The sequence below is a fragment of the Macrobrachium rosenbergii genome, chromosome 22, assembly GCF_040412425.1.
Source record: "Macrobrachium rosenbergii isolate ZJJX-2024 chromosome 22, ASM4041242v1, whole genome shotgun sequence".
NCBI lineage: Eukaryota > Metazoa > Arthropoda > Malacostraca > Decapoda > Palaemonidae > Macrobrachium > Macrobrachium rosenbergii.
In genome coordinates this window covers 47,952,977-47,966,860 of record NC_089762.1, presented here as the reverse complement: position 1 = coordinate 47,966,860, position 13,884 = coordinate 47,952,977, and the positions used below count along the sequence as shown (strand labels likewise).

At 37.0% G+C, this 13,884-nt stretch overlaps 1 protein-coding gene across 4 annotated transcripts in view; it reads right to left on the bottom strand.

Annotated features, from left to right (window-relative positions):
- LOC136850845 (EEF1A lysine methyltransferase 1) overlaps positions 1–13,393 on the bottom strand; it is a 31,189-nt gene extending 17,796 nt beyond the window's left edge. Inside the window, exons 1-4 of one of the 4 annotated variants that reach the window (XR_010856767.1) lie at positions 13,092–13,393; positions 8,332–8,518; positions 6,988–7,135; positions 3,882–4,384 (exon numbers count right to left, since the gene is read on the bottom strand). Coding sequence is in view for 2 of the 4 variants with exons in the window: in XM_067124868.1 (XP_066980969.1) it covers positions 4,032–4,384; positions 6,988–7,135; positions 8,332–8,490 (660 nt within the window). In the remaining 2 variants the exon portion in view is untranslated. Of the gene's footprint in view, positions 1–2,976; positions 4,385–6,987; positions 7,136–8,331; positions 8,519–12,806 lie in introns of those variants that run through there. The other 3 variants (XR_010856766.1, XM_067124868.1, XM_067124867.1) reach the window with 3 other exon arrangements.
- Between the last annotated feature and the right edge of the window lie 491 nt (positions 13,394–13,884).

The following is a 13,884-nucleotide window of genomic DNA, read 5'->3' as shown; positions in this document are numbered from 1 at the left end:
GTCTCAGTCCTCTCTATTTTGTTTCTCTATAGAAAATTCTTTCAGGAACTTTACTGCCTGAATTTCCATCTCACATTAGTATATCATATTCATCTGATAAAGGGTGGCCATCACCACAATGCGCACAGAAGTTCCCTACCATATGTAACATAGAAGATCTTGGCCTGAAATATGTATCGTATTCTTCTTAGCCACAATTCACAGACACTACTGGCTTTCCATTTTTTGACCATCATAGTCTGGTTGCCTAGCTTTGGCAAAAAAAAAGTTGTAAGTCTGGGGATATATTTATTTTGGTATCTATGCCAGGTTTTATAATCTGAAAGCCTCAGCATTACAAGTTTTTATAAAGCCGAGTAAAGCGGAATCACTCACATTTCTCTCTGGCCTTTTATCTTGTGTAACATCTTAGTCCTGGAATTCCTTCAGCAGTTTATTTTTGGAATACATCAGTTCCATTGCATCCAGATTTAATATGGGGCTCAGCAAGAGTTGAAATGCCTAGCAATTTCTGGCTTTCCTCACAAGCTTCTGCCTAGTTTTATTCTGAGGAGATATCTTTGGCTATTTGCCACAACAGTGAATTATTGTTTGATTTATGTAATCAGCATCACTGTCTTGTTCATCAACAATCCCATACTTACCATTATTTTCTAAAATTCAAATGTTTATTTAATTTGATGGAAACGGTATCAGATGGGAGGGCAGTGGAGAAGTCTTTGCTATACTGTATTTCCTTTATTTTGCTTACAGTCATTGCCTGTTATGGCATAATATTAAATGCTCTGGAGATACTTCATTTGTTATGGGCCTGTCCATGAGTTCAAGTAAGTCTGAAACTGACTTCCAATGTCCACTTCCTACTCCAACCAATGGGGATAGCAGCAACATGATCAGAGAGGCATAACAGTAAGCCTAACTTCTTAGATAAACATCAAAATGTTTTGCCTTGAATAGTCAAACTTCTTCACATCAATGACAACATTCAGAAATATTGTCTGCGAAAACGTATAAAATCTGACTTCTCCCAGATAACAAAGAAGTCTGAGGCACTGGCAAAAGCTAATGTAGGGGACCACTGCTCTCAATATGATGGATGGACAGCCATAGAAAACCTGATGGATCATGTACCAATGGGAATGATTTCATCCTTCAGGCATTTATACAAATTCAATCAACTGACTAATGATGATCAATCCCAGTGTTCCACTGCTCTGTGCTGTGGACAGGCAGCCATAAGAAATTAAGTGGATCATTCTATAGCTCTAACTGCCATTTCAAAAGTTCACTGACTGACAAAAGTGAAGGGGTCTTGTCTCTCAAAACTAAAAATCAAGGCAGAGTTGAAGACTCCTACATCCCAGAGACCCAATCCAATCACCTGTTTCAATGTCCAGAAATTAAAGCAGCAAGGCTCTACCAGAGAAGGAATTGTCAAAAGGAGAATACTTTCAACTAATATTAAGGGACTTTGCTGCCTGTTGTCTCCAACTCTTGCTGCAGAAATCTGTTGGAGTCCAGAAGGGCAATGATAAGAATTCCCACAGGAGAGCCTGTCATTCTGTAGTGTTTCTGCAGGGCACTGACTGTCAGTAACCTGCAAAGTTTCATGCGACACTGCAGTGAATATTTACAACATTACCTTTCTCATCAACGAGGTTAACGTATCATCTCAGTCGCTATTCTGCATCTAGAACTAACACATTCTAAGGGAGAATGGATAAGCAACCAGTGGAAGCTCTTTCCCTTTGTCCTTGTCAATCAGGACACTTTCAAAGCAAACTAAATACTTTATACTCAAAACTTAAAAAGGCAGATAGTCGGACACAACAGGGAACTATTGAAAAAAAGAAATCCTACAAAGTGTCTATCCCAGCTGTCATGAAGAACTAAGGATGGGGCAAAAGCAGGTGCAGATGTCCTATAATACTGTTTCCCTTGTCACCAAGGGGTGACAAGGCTGTTATGAAATGCAAGGATCTCCTAAAGGTTACACAGCTGCTTTCCTGCAGTAAAAGTGAATAATAGTGCAGCTATAGACTGGTTGTATCTCCTGCCATTTCAAAATAACTACAATGGAGATTCACATATATTATGAAATTCATGAAAGGTGAGTGAATAATTGTTTAGAGTGGGGTTGTGCACTGCACCTTACATTTGTGGCAGAGGCTTCTATCTTGGTAAGCAAGGCTGCTACAAATCCAAACACCAATCTTTGCTGATATTAAAACGAGAAATTTCATTGTCCAAAGTCTGGACTGTTCTTCAATATGACAAAATGCCCTTCCCTGTGAGAATTAAGGACTGCCCTCTGCAGGGATAGAATCTCCATCACAACTATAACCTGTAAAAATTCAGTCCCTAGCAGAATGGATCAGTGAACAGCTGGCTACCAAAGACTGAAAAAGATGGCAGCACCATTTTTTTTAACCTAACAAGCAAGTTTATCTAGATGCAGGAAGGGGCATGTGGGTGCTCAATGCTTCTTGAAGGCCAATGACTCGTAGTAAGTCATCTAAAAATCACTGAAAAACTGCTCTGATTCACTGACTCTTGAAGATACCTATTGTAGAAAGGATTCTACAACCAATTCCCACTGACTGAAGTCTACATTTGTTCTTGCTGCTGTCATCTCCAGCATGAACGTGACAGATGTCCCTAAGAAGACTCCATTTTGCAATGGCCTGTCACTGGTAGGGTCTTTAATTTACTGCAAAAGGATTGACAGTCATGGCTGTAGTCTCTGACAAAGAAAGACGCCTACAATCATGACAACCACAGTACCTGCACTGCAGGTAATATAGCTACACCAATACTTTTTATTAGTTTTGTAGTTATTACAATAAAGTTTAGCTATTTTGCTCTATGAAAAAAAAAAAAAGAATTCTGCAAGAAATCCTATGAATCTGACTCTCAGATAGTCAAGATATGATGGGAGACTGAGACCTTGATGGGTTGACAAATCAAAGTACAGTATAGTTTTGAAACTTTGATTTCCAATTTTTAAAGAAACTGAGGACAGTATACATGATTAACTTGATAAACTATACCACTAATATTTAGCCTATACTGCACAAAACCTTCACTCCCTTAGTTTTGGTACTGGTGGATCCATGTATCAAAGAATAAAATGAACTAAGGCAGAGTTAGGAATGAAATTCAACCTTGAAAATAACTTGCAGCATGAGTACACAAAAATGACTTGCTCAGATAATCAATATACTTCATCTTAATATTAACAGTATATACAGTACAGTACTCTATATTCTAATTGTCTTTTCAGTATGGAAAATGCTTTCATCATTGAAAATGCCACAAGACACACATAGAAAATATCATCAGTATAAAAAGCTTAAATGCCACTTCCAACACAATTTTACAGATATGCACTATAAGAGAAACTGATGGCATTAATGTAAAAAACCAGTCATTAAACATTCAGAGGGTGGAAGAGTGCTTTTCCCAGTGCATTGTAAACAGTGCTAAAATTATTTTTCTAACTTTGAGCTTTTCTTTTGTTGTTTTGGGGCTTTTTTTTTTTAACCATTTTAATTCATTTTCCATACAACTTTTGCTCAGTTTATAATTCTGACTTGCTGATCCCTACTTCATTTTCTAACATGCTGTATATATGCAGTTACAGTATTCCCTTAATTTCTTTTGTTCAATGATTTATCACAACACTGGCATTTATATTACTGTACTGTGATTCAACCTTTATTTCCCTTTTAGGACAATTCTCCTTCTATATTCCTTAATTCTTGCATATTCAGGACAACTAATGTTACACAAATACAAAGTGAAACACAGAGTACAAAATAAAAAAAAAACCACACTGATGGTAACTTCTGTAAGGAATACATGACAAATATTGTACTTACCATTGCATGCTGTATGTTCATTTCAAACTGAATGATTCAGTAACATTCTTCAAGGTTTTTTTTGGCTGTCTATCAAGTGTATTACTCACTGTCTCGTGTTTCTTACATGACTGTAACCAAGAATCTAATAAACTGTTCTGCAACCTGGTATCAGCTTTTACAATATTCATCCAAGTCATAATTAGCATAGCATAAAAATGGATTGCTAAGTCTGTTTGCATGCTTAATCTCAAACTGACACCTTTTCACGCTTAATAATCTGTCCGCTAGTTCTTCCATTATGGATCCTGTGCACAGTATTATCTTTGCATCTGATTTCATGATGTATTTAATTGTGAGAGCAGTTTTTGTTAGGCAGTCTTCAGCTAGATATGGTGGATCAGCTATGATGATGTCAAAATTTTCTCTCATGTCTTTTGGCACTGATAATGGACTCTTGAAATCATACAAGACAAAGTCTTCCTTGTAAACAGCAAACCTCGTATCATACTCAAAAACTTTCACTGAAAAACATGAATAGAGTGAATTAGGATTTTGCACATATAATTAGTATTCTATAACTGATACAATACTTCAATCACCTCTAACTGAGACATTCATTTACTAAGGAATGGATTATACTATACAGTAAATGTTTTTACAGTCAAGTCTGATAAAGAACTAAACCAGGCTAACAAGGATAAGCTAATTTCTTTTGCAAGTTCAGTACACATTCTGGAATGCCAAATTGAGCTGGTACTGTACTTGCAAGACTTTATCATTTCAAATCCAACCCAATGTAGTGTTCAACTAAACAAATAAACACCAGCCATATTATCCCACTTGTATCAAACCTGTCAGGATTTGAGCAAAAACAGGTGAACAGATGAATACAACTTTTTTCCTTGATATCCAACATGACTTCAATACAATACAACTTGGGGGTGATAAATTTTGAAAACGCTGAACGATGATTTTGTGGACCCCTGTCAGTATTAATAAAGATCTCATAAGGTGTAAAAAATATTTACAGCAGGCACTGGCTATACGACTGTTTGACTACTAATTCTTAGCTAGAAATATACTTTATTTAAAGCTTTCTCATACACTTGCTGGTGCTTACAGGTCAGGTTATATTTCATCATTAGTAAGTAGTTCAACTACAACACTAAGTCAAAAGACTTATGTCTACCTTATCACATAAAACAACTGTCTGGTATCTCTGGAAAATTATATAATAAAAAAATCAATTTTCTCATACATATACATTAGTACTAGAATTACCGTATTGTGCATCACATAGTCCCATAGCCTTCAGTTCCTGGTCAAAGAAAGAAAGAACATGGAAGTCAGAAGGAAATGTGCATGTGCATACCAATCCCTTGGGTCATAGCAGCAATCAAGATCATTCTTTACATTTTCCAAAACGAGTTGTGAGAAATTTAGCAGGACTGGGAAGCAGGAACCTGCATCAGATGTACATTAGTGGGCTTGCATGGAAAATTATTAAGACAAACTATTAAAAAACCAATACTATATTTAAATGTAGCCATTTTAATATTAATTTAGCCTGATGAATCCTAGAAACGAGTCCCAAATAAATAAAAACAAAAGACCCTCTGCTAGCCAAATACACTGAGCATGTGTTATATAGATGGTGAAATCCTACGAAGGAGTCTTAATTACTTGCATCTACTTTTGCATTACCAGTTTCTTTTTCCCTTATATCAGCTGTATTAATACCTTTAATTTCCAATTTTTACTTCACCAGTGCACCAAAAGAAAAATTCCTCATTAATAAAAGGTAGTTTTTGCTTAAGGGCTGAACAGCCTTTCTGCCACGAAGGTGTACAGACCACTTGACCCCAAAACCTGCCCCTTGCAACTGAGCTGGTTTGCCACTCATTACATTCTGATGGCCCGGGATGTACCTGGCTGATGGGTTGACAGCATGGTGAACTGCTACTGTGCGCCTATCTTGCTGACTGGCAGAGGGAGAGTGAGGCCAGCCCCCTTTGCTGTTAGATATATGCCACCACACTTGCAGTGACCAAATAACTGCTTCTGAAATGTTTACTGTGTAAAAAACTCTATCCATTTCGAGAATGCTGATATGCAAGAGGGAACTGTCTTGGGTCCAAATCCCCAACTCAAACACATTGATCAGGTATGCGCCCAACCCATCTTTTGATGCATCTCCAGAGGGGGATTGGGGTGGTGATGGTGGTGGAGAGTATTAAAGGACTGAATATAATTAACCAGTGCTGCTTCAGACCAATTTAAGTGAGCTAAGGTGAAACCACCTGAGAAAAATGAGCTTCTCTAAGGAAAACTGGTGACCAATAACGATTTGTCAAAGCCTAACTGGTTGCTCCAGTTGGGTTACAATAAGATACTGTTGTTGAGAGCCTGAGGGAACAAATAAAAGAATATCCCTCTCAAAGGACACCTCCTAGGTCTTCTTCAGCTTCTTCCTCTTTGACCTGTTCAGCTTCCATGGTGGACAAAGAAAGAAAATATGCAGTCGAAAGGTGGCTTACGCTGCTGTCCTCTGCAAAAACAGCGAGGAGAAAGGTCAAAAGTCAACAGTGACATAAACCTTCTACACATGCTCATGACCTGAACACCTATGCTGTTCTACCTTTCATACAGAAGGTTCAGGCACCATCATCCTTAAAAAAATTATAACAAAAATCAAAACAAAGATCCAAAGGGGTCGAGATCACCATAACAGCTTCATTTTTCATAATCAAGCAGAGCACAAATGTGTTGATCGCAGTGTGGCTGAAGAAAAAGTTACATCAACAGTCGAGTTAGTCTCACTCAAATCCCAATAAAGTAGTTAATTACCTTGTGACTAAGCCTCGATTACCAGCCCAACTTTTGCTTAAGGTAGTGGTATACCGACATAAAAATAGAGGCCTGTATCTTTGTTGGAACAAACAGGAGGTTTGTACGCATGGAAAAATGTCAAATTTGTCAGCTGTAGCAGTAAACTCAAGGGTTAGTATTTTTTACAAGGACAATAATCCAGGATTTTGCAGATATACTTGCTGTTCTACTGTCACTACTGCAGTTTTTCTTATCAATCAAAGCATCTACATTACAAACTAAGATATAGACTTACACGTAAGGTTATGGTCCATATCTTTTAGGCATCGATACAATGTTGGGGATGATATGCAAGCCACTGTTCCATCTGGTCCTACAGCTCTCACGCACTCCCTGGCCAATGCACTTGCAGTCTCCTCGGAATACCAAAATTGACTCAGGTTCTAGGATGTAAAAATTACGACAATTAATAAATCTCATACTGAAATTGTCAGACGTGAAAGACAGAACAGGAACATTATATTCTATGTAAAACTCTCCTATAAAGATGATGATTAAAAAAAGACCTCTGAACAAGGATGGCCCATTTTCAATCAAAATTAAAAAGAATGATCTCTGTAACTCCTCTTAAACTGACAATCTTGAAGGCTAATCATTTTACATACAGTACCACAGATCTAAAAACAAGGAGACAGCACCATCATATGACGCCTTATGCTGCGTGCATATTTTTGTTTGCTTAAGTATGTACAAAATGTTCCTCCCCATTTATTTATTAATTTACTTTAGTTTCAGATCCTCTTTCAACCAATTTTCTCTGATTATTTTAACCATTGGTTGACAATTGATACAATTCTTACAATAATCCCCTAAAAGACCTTCTACCCCAATTATGGTTTCCTATTCTACATTTTGTGAAAAGAGGGAAAGGTTGGGTATAGTATTTAAAAGGATTTGAGATAAAAAAAAAATAGTGCAAGGTAATGATAATCAGGAACACGTTGGGTGCTGAATGTTAGGAAAAGGAATGGAAACAGCTGATATCCTCTCACACTAGAGCTGGCAGAAGGAGCCACTAGATGTAGTGTACAATAACAATTATAATTATTCATTGCTAACACTGAATAATTTCAATAAAAGGTAAAGACTGGCATGTGTTAACCAAAGCCAAAATTAGTAATAGTATTGCACCAATATATGGCAGCCCAAATCACTCAAATATGATTTTCAAAAACTACGTTTTCAAAGTCAAAAATACATAAACTTCACTGAATAAGAAGGTAAGTATTGTGCTTCTATGAAAACATAAGATTACAATGAAAAATAAAAAGGACAGTTTGATGCAACCTTTTATATACTTAATCAGACTGTCTATACAAAAACTGTTAAATAACATGTTGAAATATCAGTAGAATTATATCCTAATTTACACCCATCTATCACTAACCTTGAGGGCCCTGCCTTTGGTTTTAACTAGAATTATTCTTTTGAAATTCCTCAGATACACTACATCTTTAAAAATTAATTGGAAAGAATAAAGCAAGGACATCCCTTATTTTAGCAATTATTTATCCTTGAATAGCTAACAATAAATGGAAAACAAGTGATTCAATTCACAATCTGTCATTTCCTTGCTTACCCAATCTTCATCAAAATTGTCAGGTATTTCCCCTTCTTCAATCTGTCTTAGCTTGTCATTTCTTTCTTCTTGTTCTTTAAAAAATTCCAATAATGCTCCCAATGTTGCTGCTGACAAGGCAGGTGCATCATCATCACTATCACTTCCACTTCCACTCATCAAGATAACTTTTCCCTTTCCACAAAGTCTGAAAAGCAAAACAAGATAACTTAATGACAATATTCTTACTTGATATGAATGGATGCCAGCTCTAATACAATGATAATACACAGTCATACACAACATACGGTATATGGGAGTTGCAGCACAACAGTTTTGTTACGGGATGTCTCTCGTCTTTCAGTTATCATTAAATAAACATATGCTGTACTGTGCATGGATCTCCCTAAGCTAGCTGGCATCCTCTCTCAAACTAACTCTTACATATGGAAGTTTCACTTCTGGCACAGATACCTGTGGGAAATAGACTGCCAGAGGAGGATAGAGCAGAAGGGAAACAAACAATGCTGCTTCTGAATTTTACTACCCTGTAGTATCTACACAGACTTTGATACCAAGTAAAATAGACGTATGAACAATATCAACAGTAGCTTCGACAATAAAGGATGAGCAACCATTAGGGAGAAAAGTTCATGCTTTTTCTGGTTCTGTATACAGGTATTGAGGTTTCAATCAATGCTGCAGTCTTCTCATCATTTCCTGTCTCTTCTCTCCTGGGTATAGCTGCCATATACTCTTTGATCGTCATTGTGAAACAGTGCGATTTCACTAAGGAAGTAATCTGTGTAGTCTGGAGGGTGTTGCTTTTAGGTTTTAATATTAAATCCACTGTAGGGCAGGCTAGCCATTTCAATACAGTACAGGATACTTAACCATATTAAACTTGGAAATGGAATGCACAAGCTTGGTAAGTGTGTGTATGGATCATAGCCATCTTTTTCAGTCATGAAAAGTGCCATAGCCATGACCTCCGATTCTTCATTACAGTAGTTAGTTTGATTGTAGTATGCATCGATATTTTCTTTTTAGGTTATCATAGTTTTTGTCTTAGATTTCCTTGGCCAAATAACATTTTTTGCAGTTTTCAACAGATTTTTCCAGTTATTTATAGCTGTCTCCAATGTAGCCACAGTACACTATACAAAGTCAATAACAACCCACCATCACACATTTCAAATATCCTGGTTTAATGGCTAAATCATTGATGTAATATTGTGGGAAATATGCTGCTCCTAAGAGTAACGTAAGTGCATTGTCTATTTGAAAACAAACCTGGAGCAAAGGTTCTCCCTAGAAGTACATCTCTTTTGGGAAAACCGTTGAACTAATCCCAGAATATTCTGCTGGGCAGTCCAGCTATATGGCTCTACCACCAGCCAAATTTTTCTTTTTGTGCAAATACATTCTTTTGGTAAACCATTACACAACCAATGGGTTTAAACTGAAATCCCCTTCTATAGTGAAACCAAGCTAGGTTCCTTAAACCAAGGACCTTAAGGACTTCCTTTTGTTTATATATGAATTTCCTTCCTTGAATGTACACGAGTCCATTCTCATAAACATTTAACACTTTCTCATTCTTATTCTTTGCTCCTTAATGAGCTTCCCACTAAACTCTATGTTGTAAGCATTTTAGTGTCCTGTAAAATGAACAGCTATAGATGTTCATGGAAAAATTTTGATTTGGCTTACCTTGGCAATTGAATTTATAGATCAACTTGCTGACAAAAAGCAAAGCTATCAAGCATGGTTTTCTTTCCAGTTTACATACTGTATCATTAACCAACAGCTAAAAGAGGCTTAAAAGCATTGAGTTACTATGTTAATATAGTCCACATGAGAAAAGAGAATAAAACTCTAACAGCTTGATAATTTCGCCTTCCACCATGCCTCTTCAAGAGCTTTATTGTAATAAAGCTCTTGAAGAGGCCTGGTGGAAGGTGAAATTATCGAGCTATTAGAGTGTTTTATTCTCTTTTCTCCTGTGGAGTATATTGACATATCTCATCTTCATGGTATGAAGATTATATTTATTGAGTTACTATGTGGGAACAACAGTTTAAGACAGGTTGCTCAGAACACCAAGGGACGAAAATGTCTACCAGTACTCCAGCAAAGCAAATAACAAAGCAGGAGTGCGCAGTGGCAAACCCTGAACTTGACTAGCTGTCTTCCTGGGGAGGGTTCGGCTCATGCAACTGGGCTGGCAATGTCGGAGAACGCAGGCTGGCCTGTAACCCGCTATGCAGTCAAGCATCAAGGTATGATGCAGCAAACACTCACTTACATCCTTTACACCTTTGCTCACTTCTTGTTCAAATTCATGTTGAAACAAAAACACAAGCATGATACATACAGTAAAAAAGATGAAAGAAGTTTCAACTTAATGGTCAATCACAGAGCACCTAGACATCTTATTTGACCATGGTCCAAGAAAAGTACTGGCTTACAGCAGGTGAGTGGAGTTCTCCACCCACCTCATCTGCCTACCTCCAAATTAACTGCCCTGTTACGAAGTTTCAATGACTGTTCCACCTCAGACAGAAGAATAATCCTATATAATAGGCAATGGTTGGTACTTCCAGATGAACAGACAATTACTAGAATATGTTGCAGAACTGGAAGGAAATTTCCAGAAGCACCATGACGAAGCAATGATGCATGCACATGCACTGTGATCTCAAGGTTGACAATTTTGACAAATTTATGAAATAACAATATATGCCTAGTGCAAAATAAAATAATGTAAAGAAAATGTATTAAATGCAATATCACAAAGACACATGCATAATTGCTCTAGGCCTATGGTGTCATGACTGACAAAAATTGGTATGGATGGGAAGAAAAATTGCCATGCATGAGGTTTCATTAAAATGTGAGGCAAACATAATTTTAATAAGATAGTTAACCTACTGGATTTACAGTAAGCCTAAGCATTCACAAAGATTTTAGCACAGATGAAATGGCTGAGCAAGGGGGTGCTGAAGAGGGTTGGAAGTGTGTAAAATTTTTACCAAAAATTGCAGCAATACATAATACATCCTAACTTAACCTTCCATAACTCACTGTGCCCTTACCTGGCTTGGGGGGAGATTTGGCCCCTGTTCAATTAATATTCTCTGTAGGCTATTTTTTGCCATTTCTAAAATGTTTTCCCAAATTGGCTCAGTTTTCAGAGAAATACATAAACTGTTCCATTGTTTTACATCAACCTGGAGATGGGCTATTGTTGGCGGTGATTTTAAGGAAGGGCTACACTCAGAGATATTGTTTATTAATGAAATTTTTTGACTGAACAATATCAAAAAGGGTGAATATAATGCAGTAGTTTACAATGTAGAAAAGTATGATCATGCTATAGCCCACGAAGTATGGAATCGCCATGCTTAAGTGTTTTCTTGATAATTTCCTTATTCCATTTTATCATAGTGAAGGCTTTAGGGTATACAGCCTTCCATATGACGGTATAACTGACATGGAGGTTGATCAGTGTACAAGACGTGAAGAGCTATCAATATGCTTAGATAAGCTATAGCCCATAGCCCTGTTGATAGGTAGGTTAGTCTAAGCAATATTTTTTAGACACATATATGGGAAGAGCTCCGTGATGGAAATAGTTCTAAGGAAGAAAAGTGTCTGCATGGAAATAGTTTATTAATAAATTTTTTATTGAACAATATGGAAAAGTGTGTAGGCTATATGATGCAGTACAAGTGAGATACCTTGAAAAATGGGTAAAATTTTATAAGTCATAATTTCATTAATTTTTTATTTATCATTTGCGCAGTATTTATGGGGTTCAAAATAAAGAGAATAAAGAGTTCTTTTCAAAAATGTAGGTTACAATTTTATATCGTGTATTGGTAACTTATAAAATAATACCAAAAAATGCACCATCCTTCGTTTTTGTTTTTAGCAGAAAAGCCCAGCGGCACACTTAGTTTAATACCATCCCCTGGGCAATTTAACATAAAAACATAAACAAAAGACTGTAAATTTCTCAAGTTATCTTACCTGCACTGCATCACACAGCCTACACACTTTTCCATATTGCTCAGTAAAAAATTTCGTTAATAAACAGTATCTCCGTGCAGAGCTCTTCCTTAGAATTACGTACCGTACGTGTCATTATGTATCATACGTTTCTGAACAAATACTGCTTGACTAACCTACCTAGGATATAGCTCATCTAAGCATATTGATAGCCATACACATCTTGTACATTAACCAACATCCATGTCAGTTATACCGTCATATGGAAGGCTGTATACCCCAAGAGCCTTCACATGATGAAACAGAATAAGGAAATTACCAAGAAAATAGTCAATTACGGCGATTCCAGACTTCGTGGGCTATAGCGTGATCATACTTTTCTACACTGTAAATTACTTCCTTCGATACAGAACAACAGGAATGAACGACAACTTCATCTTGGTAGTTTTTATAAGATAAAAATTCAGTAAGAATAATCCTACCTCTTTACACTTTTCTAGTTTCGGAAGAAACACGCACTTCGACTACCGAAACCCACAATGTTTAGGCGGCCATGACAGTTCCAAGCTGATCTTTCGAGTGTCAAAGTCATTCTCTCGCGTGTATTATTATAAAAACATTACCGAACGAAGTTAATTGAATAAATTAAATACCATTCTTAGTAATTTATAAACTTGTTTAATTATAACCACAAAATAAAAAAAAGATTTATCGCTACTTATCAAAATTATATAAGTGTCTGTTGTTAAGATGAACTCGACCCTCACCTTGCTACGACCACTGGTCTCGATGCGTGGCTACGACTTCGGCAGACGCTGCGGAAATGAGACGGAGGCTGTCGACTTCTTCGACCATTCGTCGATGGCGACAAGCTGCTGGATGCATTCCAGCCACACCCTGTCTACCAGAATTCTCCGCCTCCGCATCTTTTTTTTTTTTCGAACCATGTGCACCTCTCCATCCAGGACAATCGATGAGAGAATCCAAATGCAGTTGTACAGAAGAGTAACGAGAAAACGAAGAAAATCTCCCGGAAGTTATTCTCTCAAAAAGAAAATTTGCTGGATCTGGCGTGATCTGTGCAATAAAGTTTGTATAAGCTAAGGTATAACAAATTGCTATGGTGTCACATGCATAGTGACAGAAGGTGGAAAATGCATGACGATTAACTTTGATGACGAACCAGAGCTATCGAGAAATCGATTGTGCATGCAATAACTGAATCAGCATTGATGAAAGACGCAAAAGTACACGTAATTAAGTTATACATGCAATATAAAATAAAACCCAATATTTTTTAAGACTGAAGACTAATTTGCAATGGGAAGAGTGACAGTCTGCTCTCATCTAATCATTCGTCCCTCTCTTCACTAAAAGCTATCTCCAAAAATTTCCGCTAATATGGCTTTCCATACCTCTCGCGAATAACTTATGTCAGTCAGCCTATTACTAACCGTAACCCCCTTTCCCATATTCTTTCGAAGCCCAAACTCCATAGATATTAAATCTCTGGAGACAGATATAGTTTGTTTGGCCAAATAGTACGCCTCCCTGGTTTAA